We start from the raw sequence: 21379 nt of genomic DNA, 5'->3' as shown, positions 1-21379 counted from the left end.
TTAAATGGCAAACCAAAGAAAAATCATACCCCACCAGTTTTAATCACTGGACAGGTTAGAATCCAGCTGGAGGCCTGTGGAAAATGTGGAGTGCAGAGATTTAGAACTTTTAACTGTATTCTTATAAACTTTATAAATTTCATAAACCTAATAGTTGTTCTTGTCTTTCTGTGAAATAACAAAAACATTGTTTTATAAATGCACAACAGTCGAACGAGTATCAGGGTCACTTCAGGAAAAACAATCATTTTGAGAATAAAGTTGAGATTAAAGCCTTCTATAAAATGCCTGTGTAGATGAGTCAGTGAAATTTTACTTCAGAATCTGTTTTAATTACAAGGAAACGATTTCTCTTTTAGAACGCGAACGCAATGCGGCGATAAGGACGTCGAAGAGATGGTGCAGAAAGCTGCATCTGCTCAGACGGGAAAGAGAAAACACAAACTTGGAGTCCCGTCAGTCTGAGCCATGAACTACCTGGGCAATAAACTTTTTCTGTAATTTTATAGATTTATCATATTAAAAAAAAAAACACTGAGACATAATGCTGAAGTTGTTCCTTTTTCTTATATTAAGACGTCTCAGGGGTTAAATCTTTAGTTAAGTGTGTGTAGCTCATGATGTCAAATGATTTTTACATCCCTGCTCTACAGTCTGAGAAACACAGCACCAACCAATGGGGGGGTGCCACAGTGGGTATGTCCAGCTTTCATTTACAGACTTCAGGTTGTACAGGTGACCAAAATAACCAGCGAGAGGCTCGATCTCAGGATTTTATTAAAACAGAATTTAAAGGCAAAGGTGCAGAACGTCTACATACAGGATGACACGAGGACGTGTGCAGGCAGGGCACAGGCAGCATGCTGGAAACAAATTAAAATCCTACTGTACAACTGTACAAAATAACATCAATAAATTACACCATGTACAGCACTCACTGCCTCCCTTCGCCTTCCTAATTCCTTACTTTACAAAAAGCACATTACTGTTTAGGATAATTGGGAAAATTCATTTTAAAAGCTAATTAAATCCTCGCTCAAAGTAAATTTCACCTGGCCCCTCCCCTCCACGTCCCTTTTTATCTGAAGAAGACGACAATGTGCACACCCTCCCCCCTCCGAGTACATCAACTCATCTTACGATCAAACCCATCTTGCAGGCCTGGATTAATGGATCGATAACACTCCAGGCCTCTTTGCAGCTTTTTGCTCCTGCAGTTAAAGGGGAAGGCAGGGAACAGATGCAACTTTTAGAGTATTTATCCCGTGGCTTTTGGAATTATTTGGACCAAACACGCACTATTAAGTTCACAGGTCTGCAAAAACACAGAAAATCCGACTTGAGTGATGATAATAAAGACAAAATCTGGTACAGAGTGCAAGTTTACAAGACTTTTAGTATCTGTGCTTTTATTTATATTGCTAACAAGCTTTCAAAGGTATCTGCACATCCTGGATCCACCTACTCTTGATTTAAAAAAGTTCTTGGTAACTTTATACAGTCTGGTTTTCAGTGATTATTGATTTATTGACATCTCAGTAGATATGCTAATCGGCCAAACAAACAAACAAAAAAACATACATAAACAAATATCACTCAAACATGCCAAATACACTCTGCATAATACTGTTCAGCTTGCCAGCTTTTAAGTGGAGGAACACAGTCGTGCTTTACAGAGACAAGGTGACATCCAAGACCTGAACAGATCCAGCTGTCGTACAAAATACTTTACCAAAAATAAATAAATTAAACCAGTGCTGATAATGAGGTTCATGGTCAAAGAGGATCTGTAATATCTGTGGTTTGTTTTGGGGTCGCCTTTAAACAGAACACGTCAAAGGCGGGACATTCGCAGGAAATCAGAACCGGCCTCAAACAGAAACACAGCTTTGTTTTGTTTTGTTTTTACACATATCGGATTGACAGCGAGCATTAGGGACAAACTTGAGGTAAGAAGACCCTCAACCTCTTAATTTACTGTTATTGAGTTAAAGGGGTGACATCTACTTTGTAGTGTTTAGAGGAAGCTGATGAAAAACAGCCCTGGTCCAAATGAAATTATATACACATATTTCTTACGTCTATAAGTCCGTTTATGGGGTTATTTGATATTTATTTTGTTAGTTTTGACTCGGGTAAGTGGTTAAAGAAACTCCCATATCTGCTGAGGAAACAAACCCCTCTCCACGTCTCCATGATGGGTTTCCTCTCCCAGCTGCTGGCCCAGGACTCCAGCTTTTTACTGAGGGTAACTCACTTCCTCTTGCTCTTGGTGTCGGTGGTCTGGAAGACGCTCGAGGCCGACATGAGGTTCTCAATGTACTGACCGAGGACCTGGTTCTCAGACTTTAGCTTCAGGTTCTCCTCTTTGACTGCATCGACTCGTGCTGACAGGTCTGGGACAAAAAAGGAAATGGGCAGCTAAAAGGCATACTCTTCCCCATTAGGTCCCCTTTCTTAGCATTTACTGACCCCCTGTACAATTTTTGTCACACAAATTATCACTTAATTATTAGTATTTAGTAGATTCGCATTTATCCATCCATGTTGTAAATGGGCCTGGATCACTCAGGAAGCTGTCTAAGCAGACATGCCCAGACCCATCTTAAAGCTTTAGATGTAGAAATTTACCAGAATACACACTGAAAGATCAACATGTGACTTATGTAAATTATTTCTGTATTTTTTCCTCTATGAGGATTTTTTTTAAAAACCCAAACCAGTTTTTTACTTATCAAAATCTGCATTTAATGCTTTACAGCTCATGCAGTAAGAAAGAATACGTAAAAGGAGAAAAGGCAGCTGCACAGAGAGAAACGTCCAGCGTGTTAAATCAGAAACATGTGATTTTTGGGGGTTTTATTGAATCTGTTTTAGGGAACAAACGCAGGATGTACATACAAAAAAAGGCCCTCGGATATCAGAGGAAGTTTCCAGATATAAAACCAGAAAATGTGCAGCGTGTTGTATCATTTTAGAGTGTTTCATCCATGAGGTCATTGTTCCCGTCTGGTAAAATTTAATTTGTGTGTTAAGAGGGTTTGTTTTTGTTTTTTTTACCTTCCAGTGTGTGCTGAAGTTCCAAAACCTGATTTATCAACCTCGTCTTCTCCTCAACTTCCACCTGATTCTCCATGTCTCCTGAAATAACAACAATACACGTCAGCATCATTATTATCATATTATTAGTAGTAGTAGTAGTAGTAGTAGTATTTCTACATAAGCTAACCCTGAGGGAGACTGTTTCACCCACACGTACCATCTATGTCGCAGTTCATGGTGATAAGCTCGTTCTCCTGTTTGGTATACAGGGCTGCAGATCCACCATCCACTGTGAGACAAAGAAAAGCGCCGTTATAGCTGTGAGTTGTAACATGGAGTTTATATTTAAGAGGCACTGTACAATCTCTCTCTCTTTTCATAAACAACAGTAAATATGGTGCCATCAGTGTTTACATTTTCATGTCAGTAGAGTTGGTGTGTCAGGCAGGGTGGCCTACTTACATTACAGAACACGCGGACAAGATTCATATGGGGAGGATATAATGGAAAGTCTATATAAGACAGTGATTTTAATTATTAGCAGAATCACTGAACATTACATTTTAGGTTGATTATTATATGCTCTACAGATGACATACTTCCAGCTGTAATGATTCCCCCTTTTGTTTACTCTCAGTCTTACTGCTGGGCAATATGTCCAAAAACTTGAATTTCATATCAGTGGATATCAGTGATCATTACAATATAAGACAAATTCCCTTCAAGTTTAAAGTCACAGTGCTGAAAAATATTGAAACTGCTTCTGGGTAGTTTTCTATATTGTCATAAATATCATTATCATAAATTTTCTTGAATTACTGTGACATAACTTTGAAGCTCTACTGCTCAGCTCCCTGGCACTTTGTTAGTTCATGTCTCCTGCCAACACGAGCTGAGGTATGAACCAGACCGAGACCTGTTCCATCCTGCAGTGTAAAGCCAGGTTTATTCCAATCCTAAAGCACTGAAACTGGGTTACCACAGTAGATCATCTGTCTCCATCTCTCCCTATCCTTTTGTTTTTGGCCAGTAGTAGCAGAGAATCCACCAGCACCCTGTTGTCCAACAATACGGGAAGCTGCGTTTGTTGATTTGGCCAAGATTTTACGCGGGATGTCCTTCCTGTCACAATCCTCCCCATTTATCCAGGCTTGAGACCAACACTAGGAGCACTGGCTTGTGACCGGGTTGCACTCTTGTCAAGTTGCCTTTGTCTTAATAAACCTATTAATTTACTTATTACATAATTATAAAGAGCTCACTCATTTACTGATAGTCTGCAGAGATTAAGTGCCTTAACTGTTACAGTAATTCATGACTAATTCTAGACCAAACAGTGACACAAAAAGGATTTTTCTGAATAAGGATGACAGCATTTTTAACCTTCCTACACACTGAGTATGTACTCAGCTCATCCCTAAAATTATAATGAGTGCACCAGCAGCTGAAATAACAGTTACAGTTATTTTAATGCGGAGAATGCTTTATAAAGACTATCATAAGATATTTATTACTATTATTCTACTGTTATTATAAACTATAGAGAATTTGGGAAATTTTGATTCAAATTAAATGCACTGTATCAGTGATTTAACTGATCAACAAAGTAACTTTGATCGTTTGTGTGAATAGTGTAATTTTGTTTGGCTTGTTTGGATTTGGTAACCGTTACCGTGTCTGAGTGAGTGATGATAGCATGATGGGAGCACACACCGCACCCAGGCTGAGAGTGCTGTGGTCATACTGCATCAATAAAACGCGTGTTAGGAGCCAAATGCTGCTTTGGATAAAGGCGCTCATTAGTTCGCCGGTCTGCCGTCCAATAATCGAATCGATGCTGACACTGAAGCAACGATTAAGCAGCAATGAGCGCCAAAACATAGCATTTAGCTAAAAAACACATACAGATACACAAAGCTCCACCTCCTAGCACATCACGATTCCTACTCGAAGCCACGGCCGAAACATCGGACAAGGTGCTGGAGGCAGTTTTCCCCGACAACACAAGCCAAAACAGCACAAATGTGTCCGATAATGGGCGTAGATAGATTAGCTCCATAAGCTAACTAGCTCAGTGGCCAACCAAGCCAACGATTCTGAAACTTAATTTACTTTCAACACCAAAAACGTTTAAACCCGTCATAAGAAGAAACCAAACAAAACCACCTGGTCTGTCTGATATTTAAATTTTCGCTGACAAATAAAATTTACACCGTGGCACCGAGCGAAGAGCAGCTAACTGCTACAAGCAAATTGTTGGCTAGTTTTAAGTTCAGACAGAAATACGTCCCGAATTTTTATACTTCGAATTTAGGAACACAGCAGATGTAGGAGTATGAACTCACCTAAAGCAACAAAAAAAAGTCTTCTCCGATTAGCGGAGTTACCCTTGCAAACAGACACACAGCTGTGATGATGATGACGAGGAGGAGGAGGATGACGATGACGGCTACATCGCTGTGTGTTACCACACCAACCGACAGGGGGAGCAACATACCACATGCATTACGCACCATCGGAGACTTTCTCTAAACTTCCGGTTTCGTGATGTAACAGAAATGTTGGATTTCGTGGGTTTTTATCATATTTTCATTTTTATTAAATATGTTGGAATTAGTTCTATTTTAGACTCGCAAAATACCTTTATATGGGTTTGCCACAAGGCTACTAATCCACTTTACGGCACCTGCCATTTTGATTTCAGGCATGAAGCCAGCAGCAGCTGAGACTGTGCCCTTAACCAACCCAATCAGCATGCAGTCTAAGTATAATAAAATAAATTAATGAATAAAAAAGAAGACTCGCCCAACCAAAGTGTGGGGTTGTATATGTAGAGCCAGATGTAATATATTTTAGCCGTTTAGCTCTATTCAATAAGTGTTATGTCACGTGAGTCCCCTGAATTATACCCTGTTTCTTAACAATGAGATATGTCAGCTCTGAACACACACACACAAACACACACAGCTTTCCTAACAGATGCTCGTGCTTTTCCGTCTGGTAGAAACCCCAGCGCACACACACACACACACACACACACACACACACACACACACACACACACACACACACACATCTATGCACATCTACAGTTTTCTATGTGAATGCATGAATGAAGTGTTATCTGACCTGTGTGAGCATTATTACATGCCTGCATGTCTGTCTGTCTGTGTGTGGCACCCCTGTGGCCTCAGCTCCATATGCTGCTGCTTGTTAGCCAAACCCAAACCCTGTGGGGGCACTGCTGCCTCAGCCAACAGTTGTCTGAGGCCAGTTTACCCTGTATCCATCCTCCTGTGCGTTCCTTTCTGCTCTGTGGAGTGTGTGTGGCTTCCAAGGTCTTTATGAGTAGCATTCTAGGATTATTAGGTAATAGGAAACTGGGTCTTTAGAGGGGATTTGTAAGAGGAAACACAACACAACTAAGGTTTCCAGTTTGCATAATTGAGGGTGTATCTGCTTTCACTGGCAAGTGGGTAAAGACCACACAGACCACAGATTAAATTTAGGAAACCCTGAGATTCTTTGTGTGTCAGAACTGAATGTGAAAAGCAAGGGATGGATCTCACTGTGAAATTGCACACTCAGTGGCTAATGGCTTGTGATTACAAAATTTTCCATAACCAGAAGCTACAGACATCTTATATATTGTCTGTGATTTGACACAGGCAGCTGAGCAGCATCTAACTGGCTAAACTGTGTAACTGAACTGTAAGACAGCTGCTGATGTTGGTACCTTAATAGTAACACATATATTAACAAGACAATAACTGTTCAAATTAATTGAAAGTTTAATTAGTGCATCAACTTCCACAATAAGTGTTCCGGGCATTTCAAAGTCCGGGCTTCATAGCAGGAATTCACAAACCTGTTGATGATTCTGAAGGTGACTGCAGCCATCTTTATTTACAGTCTGTGGCGTCTACTCTTTTCTCTTTGCTTACATGCTGTTCTCGAGCTACTTACTTCAACTCTAAATAAAATATTATAGTTTGAGATTCATGTGTACATAGTGAAGATTAGTAACAATCGGAGAGTGTGAAATCCGAGAAGTAAAAAGGAGCCACACCCCAGCCAGTAATGCCACACACCCATATAAACACTGTGGTATTGTTTCTACCTTATAGCCCTTTGTGCAGTCACATGCTTGTAACATTAAAAACAACGGTCTCTGACCGTTTGCTCCAGGTAAAATAAATAAATAAATAAATAAATAAATAAATAAATAAATAACAATAATAATCAGAACATAACCTCACCTGTAACCCAAAGAGCGCATGCTTTTGAACAATAAGCTGTTTTTTAAAGCAACTTTTTAGTTTTAAAACATAGAGCTGCACACTGGAATCAGTTTAATAGAGGGGGGTTAGCTCCTGTCTTAGTCTTGAGGCGACTATCTGTGTAAAACTGTGACTGACAGACCGACGTTTACAATCTGGTCGACTGGCTGCAGGCTAAAAGCTGTTTGTGCAAATAGAAATAAAGGACAGGTTAGGGCTAAATCTGAAGAAGTGGATTACCTGTATCGTCTGCCAGAGAGATGTTAGTGAACGTCCCATCATCCTCGTCCACTGTGGCCTCCATGGCCTGAGTTTGCTTTTCGTCCTCCACTTTTATTCCTTTCTTTCTTTGATTATCTCACAGAGTCGTGAATGTGTGTTGATCTTTCCGGGTTTTGTTAGTCTCTGTTTCTTCTTTCTGTTTGTCTGTTCTCCCCCTCTGGCTCTGCCTTCTCTCACACACACCTGCTGCCTTGAATTGCTTGCCACGGTTACCTGCTCTACCTGCCTGGCAGCTCCGGTTACGTGGCTGTCGTGGGAATGGGTCACCATGGCGACCATTTGACCAAAACACGAGACAGACTGCTCAAGCAATAAAGCTATCGGGGGTCAAAGTTTAAGCTCCTGTGAAATGGAGTAATGGCGAAGAGGCACATTTAAAGTATCTTCAAATTAGGATCGTGAGCCATGTGAGCACACTGCAGTCCCCAGCTCGGTGACTCGGGACAGTATGCTCCTCAGTTTTTATTTATTCATTCATTTATTTATTTACATGAGGTTTGAATTTGAAGGCTTCAGCTGACTTAAAATGACCGGAGAAATCTTTAACGACAAAGAGCAGTTTCCTCAAATCTGCGGTGCATCCTGCACTCTGGTGGCTGAAGCTTTGCACTGCAGCTCACTATCCACTGTCTGTGGACTAGAACAGGGGGGTCAAACTCATTGTAGTTCTTAGGAGACTTCCTGCGGGCCAGAGCCTGGATGAATTATCCTGTAGGCATTCAAGGCATGTTCCCAGGGGTCCATGTACAGTTAGAGGCCCATCCAGGAAACCGTGAAAAATAACTTGTCTTCTCTTAAATGTTAATCTTAAAACTATATCTTATCAAAACATAAATAAATATGTTCTTGAAATGACAAAAGCGATATAACTGATAGCCTGTATTTTACCTGGCTCTTTCTCCCCAACACTGCTGAGGCTAGTAGTTTCTCAAAGTCCTCCAGCTAGTAGAAAGAGTACGTCTGAAATGAATGAATCAGAGAAACAAGAACGTCGATCTTTTATTAAAATGGCTATTTTTACTTCAGTTTAACATTCTAACATCTCTGCTCTGAGTAGCCCCTTGAAAACGTATTACCATATAACACTAAAGGGATGTTTTATAAAAACAAATGTTTTAAAAATGATCTGATACCCCTACAAAATATTGTCTCTTATTTAAACTTTTACATGGATGATATTTGAAATGATAAAGATCAAAATGCTTTCTTAAAGATGTCATTCGGATGGATAGCTGACGTTTGCAAATGTTGTAGGAATGCTCGCTGTTAGCTGGGTTATTTGGGTAACAGATTAAAAAGGGTTTGTCTTATGAAAGATTCCTACAGTGGTGTATGTCCTGAAAACATTTTTATTTTTTATCTCAATAATGATAAAGCCTGCTGTGTGACACAGACCAGCCAAGACATTTGCAGTTCATTCTTAATGGCCAAGGTTCTAATATTTGATTCATCTGTTAGGAACCTTTAAACAGCCGGTTCCTGTGTTTGTGTTTTGCCCTTATACAACCAAGCTTGGTTGTGTGATCATTTCACCCTCTGCTTTGGCAGCGGCCAATGCTCTAATGGTGAGGCTTTACAATGCAGTCCCCAGAAATAATGTTTAATGTCACATCAGTGTCTTTTGTGTGGAATTTATGGTGCAGACACAGGGAACACCATTAATGCAGATACCCACTGCAGCTGCATTAATCCAGTATGAACAATGGTCAGAAACCTAAGGCTCCAGAGCTGCATGTAGCCTCCATCTCTGCTGGCTCCCTGTGGCTTTGAGAAAGAAAAAAACCCCACATGAATATGAATACTTTTTTTAACATTCCAGTTTTTATTTATGGTTTCTATAAGTGATTCTTTATGTTCTACAGTTGTATAAATGTGTATCATATGCACCAAATAAAAATAATAGTATGTGAACCAGAGCCAACATCTTTCACCTGGTGCCTTATTAAAGTGGCTGGCATAAATGAATGCACACAAATGTCTAGTCCTGAGCTTTAGACTCCAAATCCCCCCTAAAAATGACAGGAAAACTGAGAATGCAACAGGACCTGGGCACATTTATTTGCCTTTTACTGTTGTGATGGCTGAAGTTACAGCCACTCATATTGGGTAACATCTATCAAACATCACAGCGCTACAACAGACTTATACATAACACTACACATAGTTGTTTTTCCTTTAAATATAGGATTTAATTTACAGGGTAAAAAAGAATTGGTTTTGGTGTAGTGTATTCTAAAATAAGTGTGCACATTTTAGTTTATAGTGTTATGTGTATGATTTAGTCTCCCAGAGTCTGTTGCTCCCAGCCCCTTGAGCTAAGAGGTGGAAAAGGGGTGGAGCAAGCCTATATGGAGACCTGCAAATTGGGTCATACCACAACTCTGGATCATAGGGGGGGGATGGAATTTGTTATGTTGGTTTTAGTGAGTTGTACCCTTTTTGTGTCCTTGTGGGCTGATCAGCTACTATTTAAGTTTTCCCTTTGTCTCATTTCGGTAGGTCCGATTGTTTGAGTTACTAGTATTGGGGCACGCTGGTTTTTGAGTTATGTTCTGTTACCTTGCCCTTATTTATGATTTAGATTTTTGTATAATTTAACCAAGTTTTTTTAACAGGGTAAATAAATAAGGTAACATTCTGATATGAGTATGAATATGTTCTTTTTCTTTTCGTTTGTTTGTTTGCTTCAAATGCAAAGTTATGGAGTCAAAGTTGAAAGTTAAAACTTCCATATTTTAGGCTTTTATTTAATCGAGTCTGTTTTTGTTTCTAAAAGTGTTTTCTGTGTGAATGTTCAGTTTGCACTAAAAAGGACGTTTTTAAAAAAGAACAACAAAAAGAACAACAAAAGCGAAACACAACATCAAGGACCTGAAGACCTAAAACTTTCTGAAGTTTGCAATTAGCATTTTGAATAGGAATCACTGATTAACCTGACATTTACCTCTTCGAACTGTGGTAAGAGGCTGGAGCCCACATTAAATGTAATTACTGGGGTCAGAGCACCATCTTGTGGTCAGATCACTCACAGTGCAGCTAAAACGATATTATACATCAGGTGTGCCCAACAGGAAGCCAGGATCTACTCCGGCTCACTGGATGGATTTATAAATGTGAAAAGTGAGGTCATTAATTGTTCCAATTTTCATTGTAATGCTGGTGTGATAATAGCATCTTAAATGTGGAAAGCATTTTTCTCAGTGAGTTGTCTGATTAATAAAGACTGAAATGCTGAGTTTGATTACCAAAACTCAACATGTGAAGCTCCTGTCCCTTTTTGGTGATCTGTAAATTGTGGTGTGCTCTAGTAAACTCAATGCATGTGGAAAAACTAAGAAATATTCTTTACTTTTATTTTTCTAATCTTTCTGTTTGTCTGATGTGATGAGAAACACAGTAGCATGTTGAAATCTGGTGCTAACGAAGGGATTTGAACAGTTAAGCTCAAACAGATGATAATCTGTCTTCTTGACCAACTGAGGGCCGTGGGGTCCTGGAGCCTATTGCAGGATTAACACAGATGTGACAAATGTGTCCCATTTAGACCTCGGGACTCCCGGGCCGTACTAGGCACAGATGTTCTTGTATACTGTGCCGGCCACTTCGTTATGGCACTCGATGTTTGCCCTGCTTGCTGTTGGATTGTCTCAGGGTCATCTTTACACGTTTTGTCTGGTGTGGATCCAGCCTCTACAGATCTTGTGCTGCGAACTTGTTCCTGTGCTGCCATGATTAGTGCCTCTGTGCTGTCTTTCAGTCCACCAGTGTCCGGATTTCTGGATATCAGCTACTTCTTCTATCTGCCGATGGTGCATGCCGTGTAGGGGCCTGTCCTTCCATGATGGTTCCTCTCCTTGCTCCTCTTCGTTCTCAGATGTCTGTTGCTTGAGGAATTTACTGACCACACTATCAGTCTTCCTCACTACTGACTCACCATTTCTTGACCACCTTCATTGCACTTATATATAACATATATATTTAGATAGATAATAGAAAATGTTAGTATTATTAAGTAGAAATAAAACAGTGCGTAGCTTTAGAAAAAAATCAGCCATCCCTGGACCTTGACAGTTGTGTTAAAGGGAAACCTGGAGAGAGGAGCCAAATGCAGGATGATGAAACAGCAAAATGAACAGAAAGCAAAGTTTTTTCATGGTTGAGGAAAGAACCAAAAACTTCACAAAGTCAAGGACTTACACACAAAAGGAATCCACAGAAGAAGCACAAACGCATAAAACGCATGTTTAGTGCAGGTGAAAGGAAGGAAAAAACAAAAGCATGAAGTAAAACCAAAATAAGACAGGGGATCATCGCTGCCCTGCAGACTCTGAAATGTTTCACCACTGATCGGGGAAACATTTCAGAGGCAGTGCCAGGTTTGGAGTTGAACTCCTATTCTTGGTGTGCGCAGTTTTTAGTTGCCCCCACAAAGCTGCAAAGAAAGCGACATTTATATGAACATTTTCACAAGAAGGGGAGAGTCGTTAACAGGAAAAAGTTTGGTAATAATCCAAACTTGCCCTTCAGAGTGCTGCCTCATCAGCTCTCTCCGAGGGCTGCTTCTGCTGATTTCAGATCTGTTTTATTATCACTCACAGAGTATAAAGGACGACACTGCCAGCTAAACTTGGCTGGTGACAGTAAAGCTGCTGTTCCTCACAAAACCCTCGATGAATAGTAGAAGGCAGACGCAGCACGACATTTCAAAGTTTACAGGAGGGTGGTAGACGATGTCGAGTGGGATGGTAAGCGGCCGGTGATGGCTTCTAGCACCTGAGACAGTTTGACCCTTACGCAACCTGGAAGTATACGACTTCAAACATGCACGCACGCACGCACGCACGCACGCACGCACACACACACACACACACACACACACACACACACCACAGCTTGATTCTGGGAACAAATGAAGGCACTGAGGAACAAACCGTATTTGACATTTCTTTAGTCTTAAAATGTATTCACTGTGTTTCTTATCTTTTTCTCCTTTTGTGCACTTAATTATTGTAACGTAGTGCCTCCCAACAACCAGAGCAGTATCTGTGGTGGGATCAGCACCATTTACAACTTTAGCGAGAGAGTAAAGCGTGTGTTCTGTTCTCTCTCTTTCTCTTGTGATAGTCCACAGACCAGATGCCCACTTTGGCACCAACACCCAATCAGTGTTATACCAGGCATGGGTATACACACACACACACACACACGTACACGCACTCTAACAGAAACACAAGAGGCAGTGAAAGAGCACTCATCCATCTGTCCATCTCCCAGATGATGGTGCAGAGAACACATCAGCATGCTTGTGTCTGCTGCAGCCTCTTCAGCGTTTTGTGTGAGCATGTCTGTGAATGAGCCTATAGCTGTTTTCACCTTTTTTGAGACTGTTTAACAGTCTTTAACCTGCAGCTCTCAAGTACAAAGTCCATACAATGTTAGATTGCGCTGATGTGCAAATAGCCCGACCTGTCTAAGGGCAAAATGTCAAATAGACATGAAAAAGCAATCTGTTTTTTCATTCACACAAGTTTTCTTCTTTTTTGCTACAGTCAGCAGGACTTTGAATGTATTTCTACATGTTATGTGACCTCTCTGTGAGTGAGGTGGCTCATAGGTGTACATGGTACCGAAGCATTTTTGACTCTTTGTTTTGTCATCTGATCTGAGGATGTTTAGAAGGGAGGAGCAGGACTGTCAGATATTTCCGTTCAATTCAGTTCTATTTATACAGCGCCAAAGCACAACAACAGTCACCTTAAGGTGCTTTATATGGTAAGATAAAGACCGAACAAGAATACAGTGAAAACAGAGAAAACCCCAAGAATCACATAACGCCCTGTGAGCAAGCACTATGGCAACAGGGGGAAGGAAAAACTCCCTTTTAACAGGAAGAAACCATCGGCCGAACAATCTCAAGGAGGGCCAGCCATCTGCCGCGACTGGTTGGGGGGGAGAGGAGGAAGACAGGAAGAATTGATCTGCCTGACAGATCTGGTGAAAGCAAACAGGTGGTGAGGATGAAGTAGGAACTCCTATTCAAGGCCTCTGCCAGTGGAGTCCTTAACAATTTCTCTTGCAAGATCAGGGAAGTTGGAGTCCAAATGGAAAATATTCACAGATACCATTGCAGAGCTGGCTGTGAGGAGCTGGACATGGCAGCAACAAAGGACCTGCTGGTGGACTCCAGCGGCGAAGGCTTTCTGGGCCTGGTTGGTCCAGGAGTCTTCTTTTTTTTAAATGTTTATTTATAAGATTTTAAGGTCAAAATTACATAAAATCACACTACACAAAGGAAACAAAATTCAAAAACAATAACATCCAAACACAGAAAGAAAGACAAAAAAGAGAAAAAAAACAGAACAGAAAAACAAGAAAAGAAAAGAAAGAATAAACCAGTTAGTCAGTCCAAATCAAAAGTTCAAGAGAAATGCTAGTGTCCGAGGAAGATGATCTTCTGTGTGAGGTTAGACAGGGCAACAGAGAGTTCACCAAGTCAAGAAGATGTGGGGAACAAGTCCAGGAAGAAATTGGGGTCACGTAAACTCAAAGTGCAGTCACATGGGTTAAAGTTTATGTTGAATCCCCCTTAATATGATTGAGAAAAGGACCCCAGAGTTAAACAAATTTAGTGTGAGCGTCAGCCAGACGATAACGAACCTCTTCAATATACAAACATGCAATCGTCTCACGTGGTCCAGGAGTCTTCTGAAGCAGCTCATGTGTATTGAAGGACCAGAGGCTGCAGCCAATGCAGCTGCAGAATACGAAGCTCAAGAGTGGGAGGAATTCAGGGAGGATGACTTACAGGTGGCATAGGGAATAAGTTGAAGTTTCACCAATTTATTCAGGCCATGTAGCAAATATATGAATATTTTGACTCTTCGGCCTTATATATATATATATATATATATATATATATATATATCTGTGTGTGTGTTTTCACCACAGCAGGCAGCTCCACATGTTTGATTCAGCACAAGTCAGGAAAATGAATCTGCCCAGTTAGGAAGTACCAAGTATTGTGAATCCAGTGTTTTAGTGTCAGAGAAGGTGACAATTTACAAAGGTAAATATGTATAAATTTGCAGGTGGTAGCTACAGACCATTTCTCTTCTTATCCATCCTGACTGATTTTTCTCGAGTTTTGTTCTTAGTTTTCTGACATTATTTACATTAAGATGTAAGAAACGTCCCCTCTGCTGCAACCGCCTCGCAGATTCATCCCATTATGTGTCCTTAGATTACCCACAGCTACAGAAAGGGTCAGCGGCCTCAGACTACTAAAAGATAATCAGCTGTGCTGTTCTGTGTGCAAATAAGTGTGTATGCACGAGCCATTATATACCATCTGTGATGCTCAGTGTGTGTGTGTGTGTGTGTGTGTCCTTCTTTGTAGCTTTATCTGTGGAGTAATTTAATCACTCTAAAATATTTAAGAGCTTGTGGGCAAATGAGGCACTTGACTGAGGATCTACATTTTCCCTTATCTATCTATCTATGGTAAAAGTCCATTCCAGGATTTGCAGGCAGCCACAGGCTTCAGTGTTACTTTAAGGTCTTCAGCATTCATGTCCCCCACACTCACATTTCTCTATCCCCCCCTTTTCTCATTCACCCTACTCACTCTCATCCCACTCACACACACTCTGCAGGGGGAACACACACACATATGCGCGCGAGCACACACACACTCCTGAAGGAGGACTTGAGGTAAGAGGGAAGTCGCCTGCACTGTGAACTGCCGTTTCTTTAAGCCACTGGACAGGAGAACAGTGGAGGATTGTATCAGCAGTCTTCCCCACACTAGAATACAATGCACTTACACTGTGGCTGTAAACTAAGCAGCATTTAGTCGACACAGGCAGAGCGTTAATTAAACACACAGAGGCTGCTTGAATTAATTTGATTACCAATTAACAGCATATATACCGTTATTTTGCATTAGTGACTGCTCCATCCATTCATCAGTTTTCTGCTTCTTATCTGTGTCTGTTGATTTTAAATCTTCTTCTTCTGGTCATTAATCTCAGTTCGTGACCATAGGTGAGAGTAGGAATGTAGACTAACTGGTAAGACCTGTTTCACCTTTACCCTTATCTCTCTCTTTGCTACAACAAACCAGCACAGTGTCAACACAGTCTCAGGATGTTCCACAAATACCATACTTCTAACTCATGAAGACGTCTGTGAAGGTTCTCAGTCATCCAGGTCAGAGTAATCCAAGGAGCTTGGAAATAAAAGCAACTGGACTTCTTTATGTTGAGGACCCTGAGATATAAGATCTAAACAGATTCAGTGGCAAAAGGCAGCTGCAGTCCAGTGAATGCTTATTGTTAGCATTGGAAACTAAACGCTTGCTGCAATGCTGGTCTCCACCAATAAAATTTACGGCTTAAAAACATCCCACATAAAATAAATTATTCTTATACAGTCGTTATGAAGGTAGAAGTGAACTATCGAGGTCAAAATTGTTCATTGCATCTCAACTTGTTTGGAGTTTTAACACACGAGTCTGGGAGATTGATTCATTTTTTGAAGCAAGCCTCAAGTGGCCAGTGGTGGAAGTGCAAGTGTATTCACTTTCTTTTTAGCTTCTTTTTAGCGCTTGAGCCTCATTTTTGAGATACATAAAATCCAGCACAGTATTCTGTGAAAAAAAAATACTACTTAAAGTATAAGTCAATAAGGAAAGTTTGATACCATCATCCTCTCACACCACTCACTCACCCACTCACAGTTTCTGATGTTAAACATTAATCTGATTTTGGTCATTTTCATAGAAGAATTTCATAAAAGAGCTCTCTTTTGGATCAAACCGATTTTTAATAACTCTTTGGCTCATTTAAGTCCCTCAGAAGCAAAGGATAAGCTTAATGAGACATGTTAGATGAGCTTTTAAAAAAGGCTACTTATCTCATTTCTTGAAAAGTTGGCATTTTGAAAGTATAAAGGTTTCTACCCCCAGTACTGAGACACAGATGCATTTAGGGCCCCCTGTGAGTTGGGGGCCTGGGGCTTAATCCACCCACCATCATCAGTTGCATGGTGTACAGTGACTTTAATTTTAAAAAGAAAAGTTTATCTCCTATAGCGTGACTGACTTTTAGGTAATGGAAGTTCAGTCCTCCAAACAAATATGTGCTCCGACATGCACACTCCAATAGACAGTGACATTTCCTGCATCTCTTCCAGAGCTTCGTCTCCCCAGAAACAATGGATGGATCGTCTGGATGGCTGCTGGTATGAGATGTTGATGTATGGAAGACAAAGACAACCAGAAAGACACAACTATGTGTGTGAATGTGTCAAAGACAGAGATAACCCAAATTACCTCCAGAGATGGTCTGTTTTGCACGTCACGTAGAAGCAGAAATAATCACATCTATTTCCCTAAAACTAAATCAAACATGCAGCTGGATCAAATATACGCCAAAATAGTTTCTTAAAGAGGCAATCACAATCCATCCATTTTTTCCCACTTATCCATATCAGGGTCTCAGGGGAGCTGGAGCCTATCCCAGCTGTCATAGGCCAAGACAGGGGCGGTCGCCAATCTGTCTCAGGGCTAACAGAGAGACAGATAAACATTTGCACTCGCACTGATACTTACGGCCAATTTAGAATCACATATTAACCTAGCATGCATGCCTTTGGACTGTGGAGGGAAGGCCAAGTATCCAGAGAAAACCCACACAGGCCCACTTATTGGCAGCACTACAGTGAGAATAAGCAGATTTCTCCAGTTGGCCGCTAGATTCAAACACAGGATCTTCTTGCTGTGAGGCGACACTGCTAACCACTGTGCTGCCACCATACGCAGCAGCTATTCAGTACAGAACAAAATAAATCCTGACATCTTGAGTGAACTTGATTAAACACCGTGGGTGGCTGAAGGAATATTTTCCCATTTCGGCATCAGAGAATAGTTTTAATGTCAAATCCAGTTAAAACGACTTCTAAAATTCCATTCAGTGGATTTAAAAACGATAAACTGAATTCTATTCAGTTTTATTTTTGTAGCGCCCAATCACAACAACAGTGTCCACAAGGTGCTTTACATTGTAAGGTAAAAATGCTACAATAATAGAAAGAAATCCCCAACAATTAAACAACCCCATATGGGCAGCCACTTGGCAACTGTGGAAAGGAAAAACTCCCTTTTAACAGGAAGTAACCTCCAGGCAGAACCAGGAAGAGCATGCACTCTGGTGTTCAACAGTATCTTCTTTCTTTTTAGCTCTGTTTTGGTCTCCGCCATATCCTGTTAAGCGTTACCTTACATTCAGCAGCAGCTTCAGCCTGTCTGCTGTTTGGATGCGCAGTTAGACTGCAGCATGTCTCGAACTTCTTTCTTAAAACAGAGCAGAAGAAAACAATGTAATGAAGAGACACCAAGTAGGACTAAAAGGAGCTGACATCCGATCTACTGTCACTCCAAAATTACTGACTATAGCTGCTTTTTTGAGGAGTGAAATTTTTGCTGTGAAATTTTTGCTTTTAAATCAGAAATACTAAAAAAATTAAATTCTAGATAAAATTCAGGGATGGCGCTGCCTTTTTGTTTTTCTGTTTTTGCTCAGACGACAGTCAGATTTAATTGTTCTTTCTGCCTTGCGTCACCATGACATGACAAGAAAGTGTGAAATAACAGTGATTAAAGGATATTCAGTGAGTGTTTGGTGAGTCAGTGTGTGTGTGTGTGTGTGTGTGTGTGTGTGTGTGTGTGTGTGTGTGTGTGTGTGGTTATTGACATCGGCTGGTGCTTCTCCATCTCCCTCGTGCTGTTACGTCATGATGGTGTCATGAAGTCAAAAACATATATTATAGCTTAAATTTAGAAGTCTGTCACATTGTTATGTGTCAGCTGGTTGGAGGTGGTCATGGAGGATTTAAGCAGATTTTGTTTATTAAAATCATTTTCACTTGTCCCTTTTGTCTAAATTGATTTTATATTTTTTATGCTTTTCCTGTATTACACACATGTCATTACCACCTGAGCCATCCCCGACTCTGCCCTTTCCTCTAACAGCCTGCAGACTCATTTACATGTGAAGAACTTGGATTTTCCATTAAATTCAGTGGATAAAATATAAACTGAGATATTGTATTTAGTATTTGAAAGTGATGACATGGGAAGCCACACAGGTTTAGCCACTGAGCTGCTACAATTTAGCATTTTCCAAAAAGTAAATCTGGACTCCTGACTTTTGGAAATTCACAGTTTTCTGCTCATTTGGTCAAACGGGAATGTGACTGAAACTGTGAGAGGTTTAGGGCTAACATCAGTTTATCTTTGCTTGGTTTGCTAGTTCTGGATAATGTTAGCTTTGTAATGTATGCACAGTACTGTGCAAAAGTCTTGAGCCACCCTTCATTTCTTTATATTTTGAAAAGAAAATATGAAACAGGTGCAGCAAATTAACTTAAACATGCAAAATAAATGTAAATACTCTATACAAGTATTTTCATACAAACAGAGATTATAATAATGGAATGATCTTGAAGGTCAATATTTGGTACAACCACCTTTATTCTTCAACACAGCCTGAACTCTCTCTTTAAGTAGTGTTCAGGAATGGTTCTCCAGGCTTCCTGAAGGACATTCAAAGCTTTTCTTTGGATGTTGGCTTCCTCCCCCATGTTTTACAGATAGCTGTAAACCAGCGGTGTCAGACATAAGGCCTGGGGACCAGAATCAGCCTGGCAAAGACTCCAATCCGGCCCACTGGGTGGCTTTGGAAAATATGAAGGAGGTTGAAGTTATTCATTTTTGGACTTTTAACTGTATTTTTATAAGTTTTACAGCTTTTCCTGCTCATAAAGCTGAGTTGAGATTCTACTTTATTGCATATAAACATATGTCAGGTATTAAATGTGTAGTGAAACATCTTTACACTGACAGAAAGTAGAGCTTCACTCGTCCGGCCCACTTTAGATCAAAGTGGGGTGAATGTAGCACTCGATGTAAAATGAGTTCGACGTCCCTGCTGTAAACCTTCACTAACCTGACCTCCTCCACATTCAGCAATACAACAATATGAACCGAAAATTTCAAATTTTGCTCCATCACCATGAGAATTGTTGATGCTTTTTCACTCCAGTAGTTGAGAACTATTGCTCCATTTTCAGCTAACATTATGAATTAAGCGTTGGCAGAATTATAAAGCTATGTCGCCTACGCTGTGAAATTAAGACTTTATTTATAGTCTTGTATGTGTGGTGGTCTAGTATTGCACACACTTGCTAATATGCTCACTCACCAGTTGTTCCATAAGAGTCCACCAACACCCTGTGGCTGGTTTCTCCTTCCTTGGCCCGCTGTTAGTAGATCCTCACTAAAACACATTTGCCCTTTTCCATTAATTTCCCTCTTCACATCTGCACATTTTCCCTCCACTGAACACACGAGAACTGCAGGTTAACGTCTTGTCTATGCCAGACCTTAACATGCAGCATTGTTACAACATAATCGACATGATTCGCTTCATCTCTGACTCATCATTATGTCTCGTTCACAGACACGAGTGTGTGCACATGATTGTCTTCCATAAAATCCAGTGTCACAGTATTGTTTATGGCAGCCATGTAATCCCCATGGTTTCAATACGATCATCACTATATCATTCTCATATGTAAATAGAGCCTCATGTCTGTGTGTTTATAACATTTATTTGTGAGGACAAACATAGAGCAAGTCCTCCTCCTGTTACTCATTAGATTTTACAGCGATGACTTGGTTTAAGGTGAGCATAAAGTTAGATTTAGGTCAGGAAAGCAGTGCTCATGTGGTAAATCTAAAGGAAATGAATGAAAGTCCATGTAATGTCCCCTGAAGTGATGGAAGTATGTGTATTTTTGTGTGTTTGAAGGCCTGTGTGTCTGTTTTTGTGTATGCATACAGAGTTAAGATGCACTCCACTATTAACCGCAGCGGTGTGTCAGTTATAATTGTGTGTGTGCGCCTCTGTGTGCGAGTCCTCGTACGACTCGGTAGCGTGTAGTGTACTTAAGAAATTAACATATTTTGAAAGGAAAGAAGATGTCGTTCCTTAATGAGAGAGGGCATGTGCATCTCATTACAGCATCATTAGCATAATTACCCAGCATCCTTTGTGATCATGACACGCATGCTGCATGAGAGTGCGTGTGTGTGTGTTTGCATTGTTTACACCAAAGATTATTTTTCTCTGCCTTTTTATTGTCATTAACAGTCCACCCCCACATTCTCTTACCTTTGTCACTCTAATTTGTTTTATCCACTCATGCTCATTTATCTTTTTTTCCCTCCACCTCCTGAAAATCTAGTCCAGCAGCAATAAGAGAAAAAAAAAGATCTCCGTCCCATATTTTTTAAAATAAGTCTTTCTTCAGTGGAAGTCTGGTTTCGAACCCATCTTTTCTCTTTAGCTTTTTAAAACAGCTGATCCTGCAAAAACACATGTGATTCTCCTCTGCAGCCTTCATGGCGAGTGCGGTCACTGCTTCTTGTTACCCAGCCAGAGGTTTTTAAGGCTGTCGCAGTGCTGTGCACAGAGAGTAAACACTGTGGTAATGTGTGTGCATGTGTGGGTAACAATAACATTCCTGTAAGAAAAGCAGCCGTTATTGCAGCACATCTGAGCCTTAGGACGGGCCACCACAGGGAGAGAATATTCACACACACACACACACACACACACACACACACACACACACACACACACACACAGTCCATGTGCAACATGAAGTGAGGCATCAAACCTAAACAAAAGAAAGAAAGAAAAAGAAAGAAAGCT

The 21379-nt window shown here is 40.5% G+C and overlaps 1 protein-coding gene across 3 annotated transcripts; it reads right to left on the bottom strand.

The window, feature by feature from the left end:
* Positions 1–760: 760 nt before the first annotated feature.
* On the bottom strand, positions 761–7837 carry LOC309708995 (short coiled-coil protein B-like). Of its 3 annotated transcripts, none has more exons than XM_082537414.1 (4): positions 7563–7837; positions 3260–3331; positions 3061–3141; positions 761–2396 (listed from the first exon to the last, which is right to left on the bottom strand). In XM_082537414.1, exons 1-4 carry the CDS (start codon positions 7624–7626, stop codon positions 2254–2256), a joined length of 360 nt encoding a protein of 119 aa, XP_082393540.1. In that variant the 5' UTR covers positions 7627–7837; the 3' UTR covers positions 761–2253. The 3 variants fall into 3 exon arrangements, with proteins under 3 accessions (XP_082393540.1, XP_082393538.1, XP_082393539.1); XM_082537412.1 differs by lacking the exon at positions 7563–7837 and adding an exon at positions 5388–5559; XM_082537413.1 differs by lacking the exon at positions 7563–7837 and adding an exon at positions 4715–4799.
* Between the last annotated feature and the right edge of the window lie 13542 nt (positions 7838–21379).

Source organism: Aulonocara stuartgranti (genome assembly GCF_965226115.1).
Source record: "Aulonocara stuartgranti genome assembly, chromosome: 6".
NCBI lineage: Eukaryota > Metazoa > Chordata > Actinopteri > Cichliformes > Cichlidae > Aulonocara > Aulonocara stuartgranti.
The sequence above is the reverse complement of the archived record's forward strand: the minus strand, read 5'-3'. Positions and strand labels throughout refer to the sequence as shown.

What these genes read in the sequence shown, in the direction of transcription:
- LOC309708995 (XM_082537412.1), bottom strand. Translation starts at nt 5,544, where the DNA reads ATGTGGTATGTTGCTCCCCCTGTCGGTTGGTGTGGTAACACACAGCGA. An exon ending in ACTTTTTTTTGTTGCTTTAG is followed by an intron (nt 3,332 to 5,387) that starts GTGAGTTCATAC and finishes TTTGTCTCACAG; the next exon opens with TGGATGGTGGATCTGCAGCC. An exon ending in CATGAACTGCGACATAGATG is followed by an intron (nt 3,142 to 3,259) that starts GTACGTGTGGGT and finishes TTGTTATTTCAG; the next exon opens with GAGACATGGAGAATCAGGTG.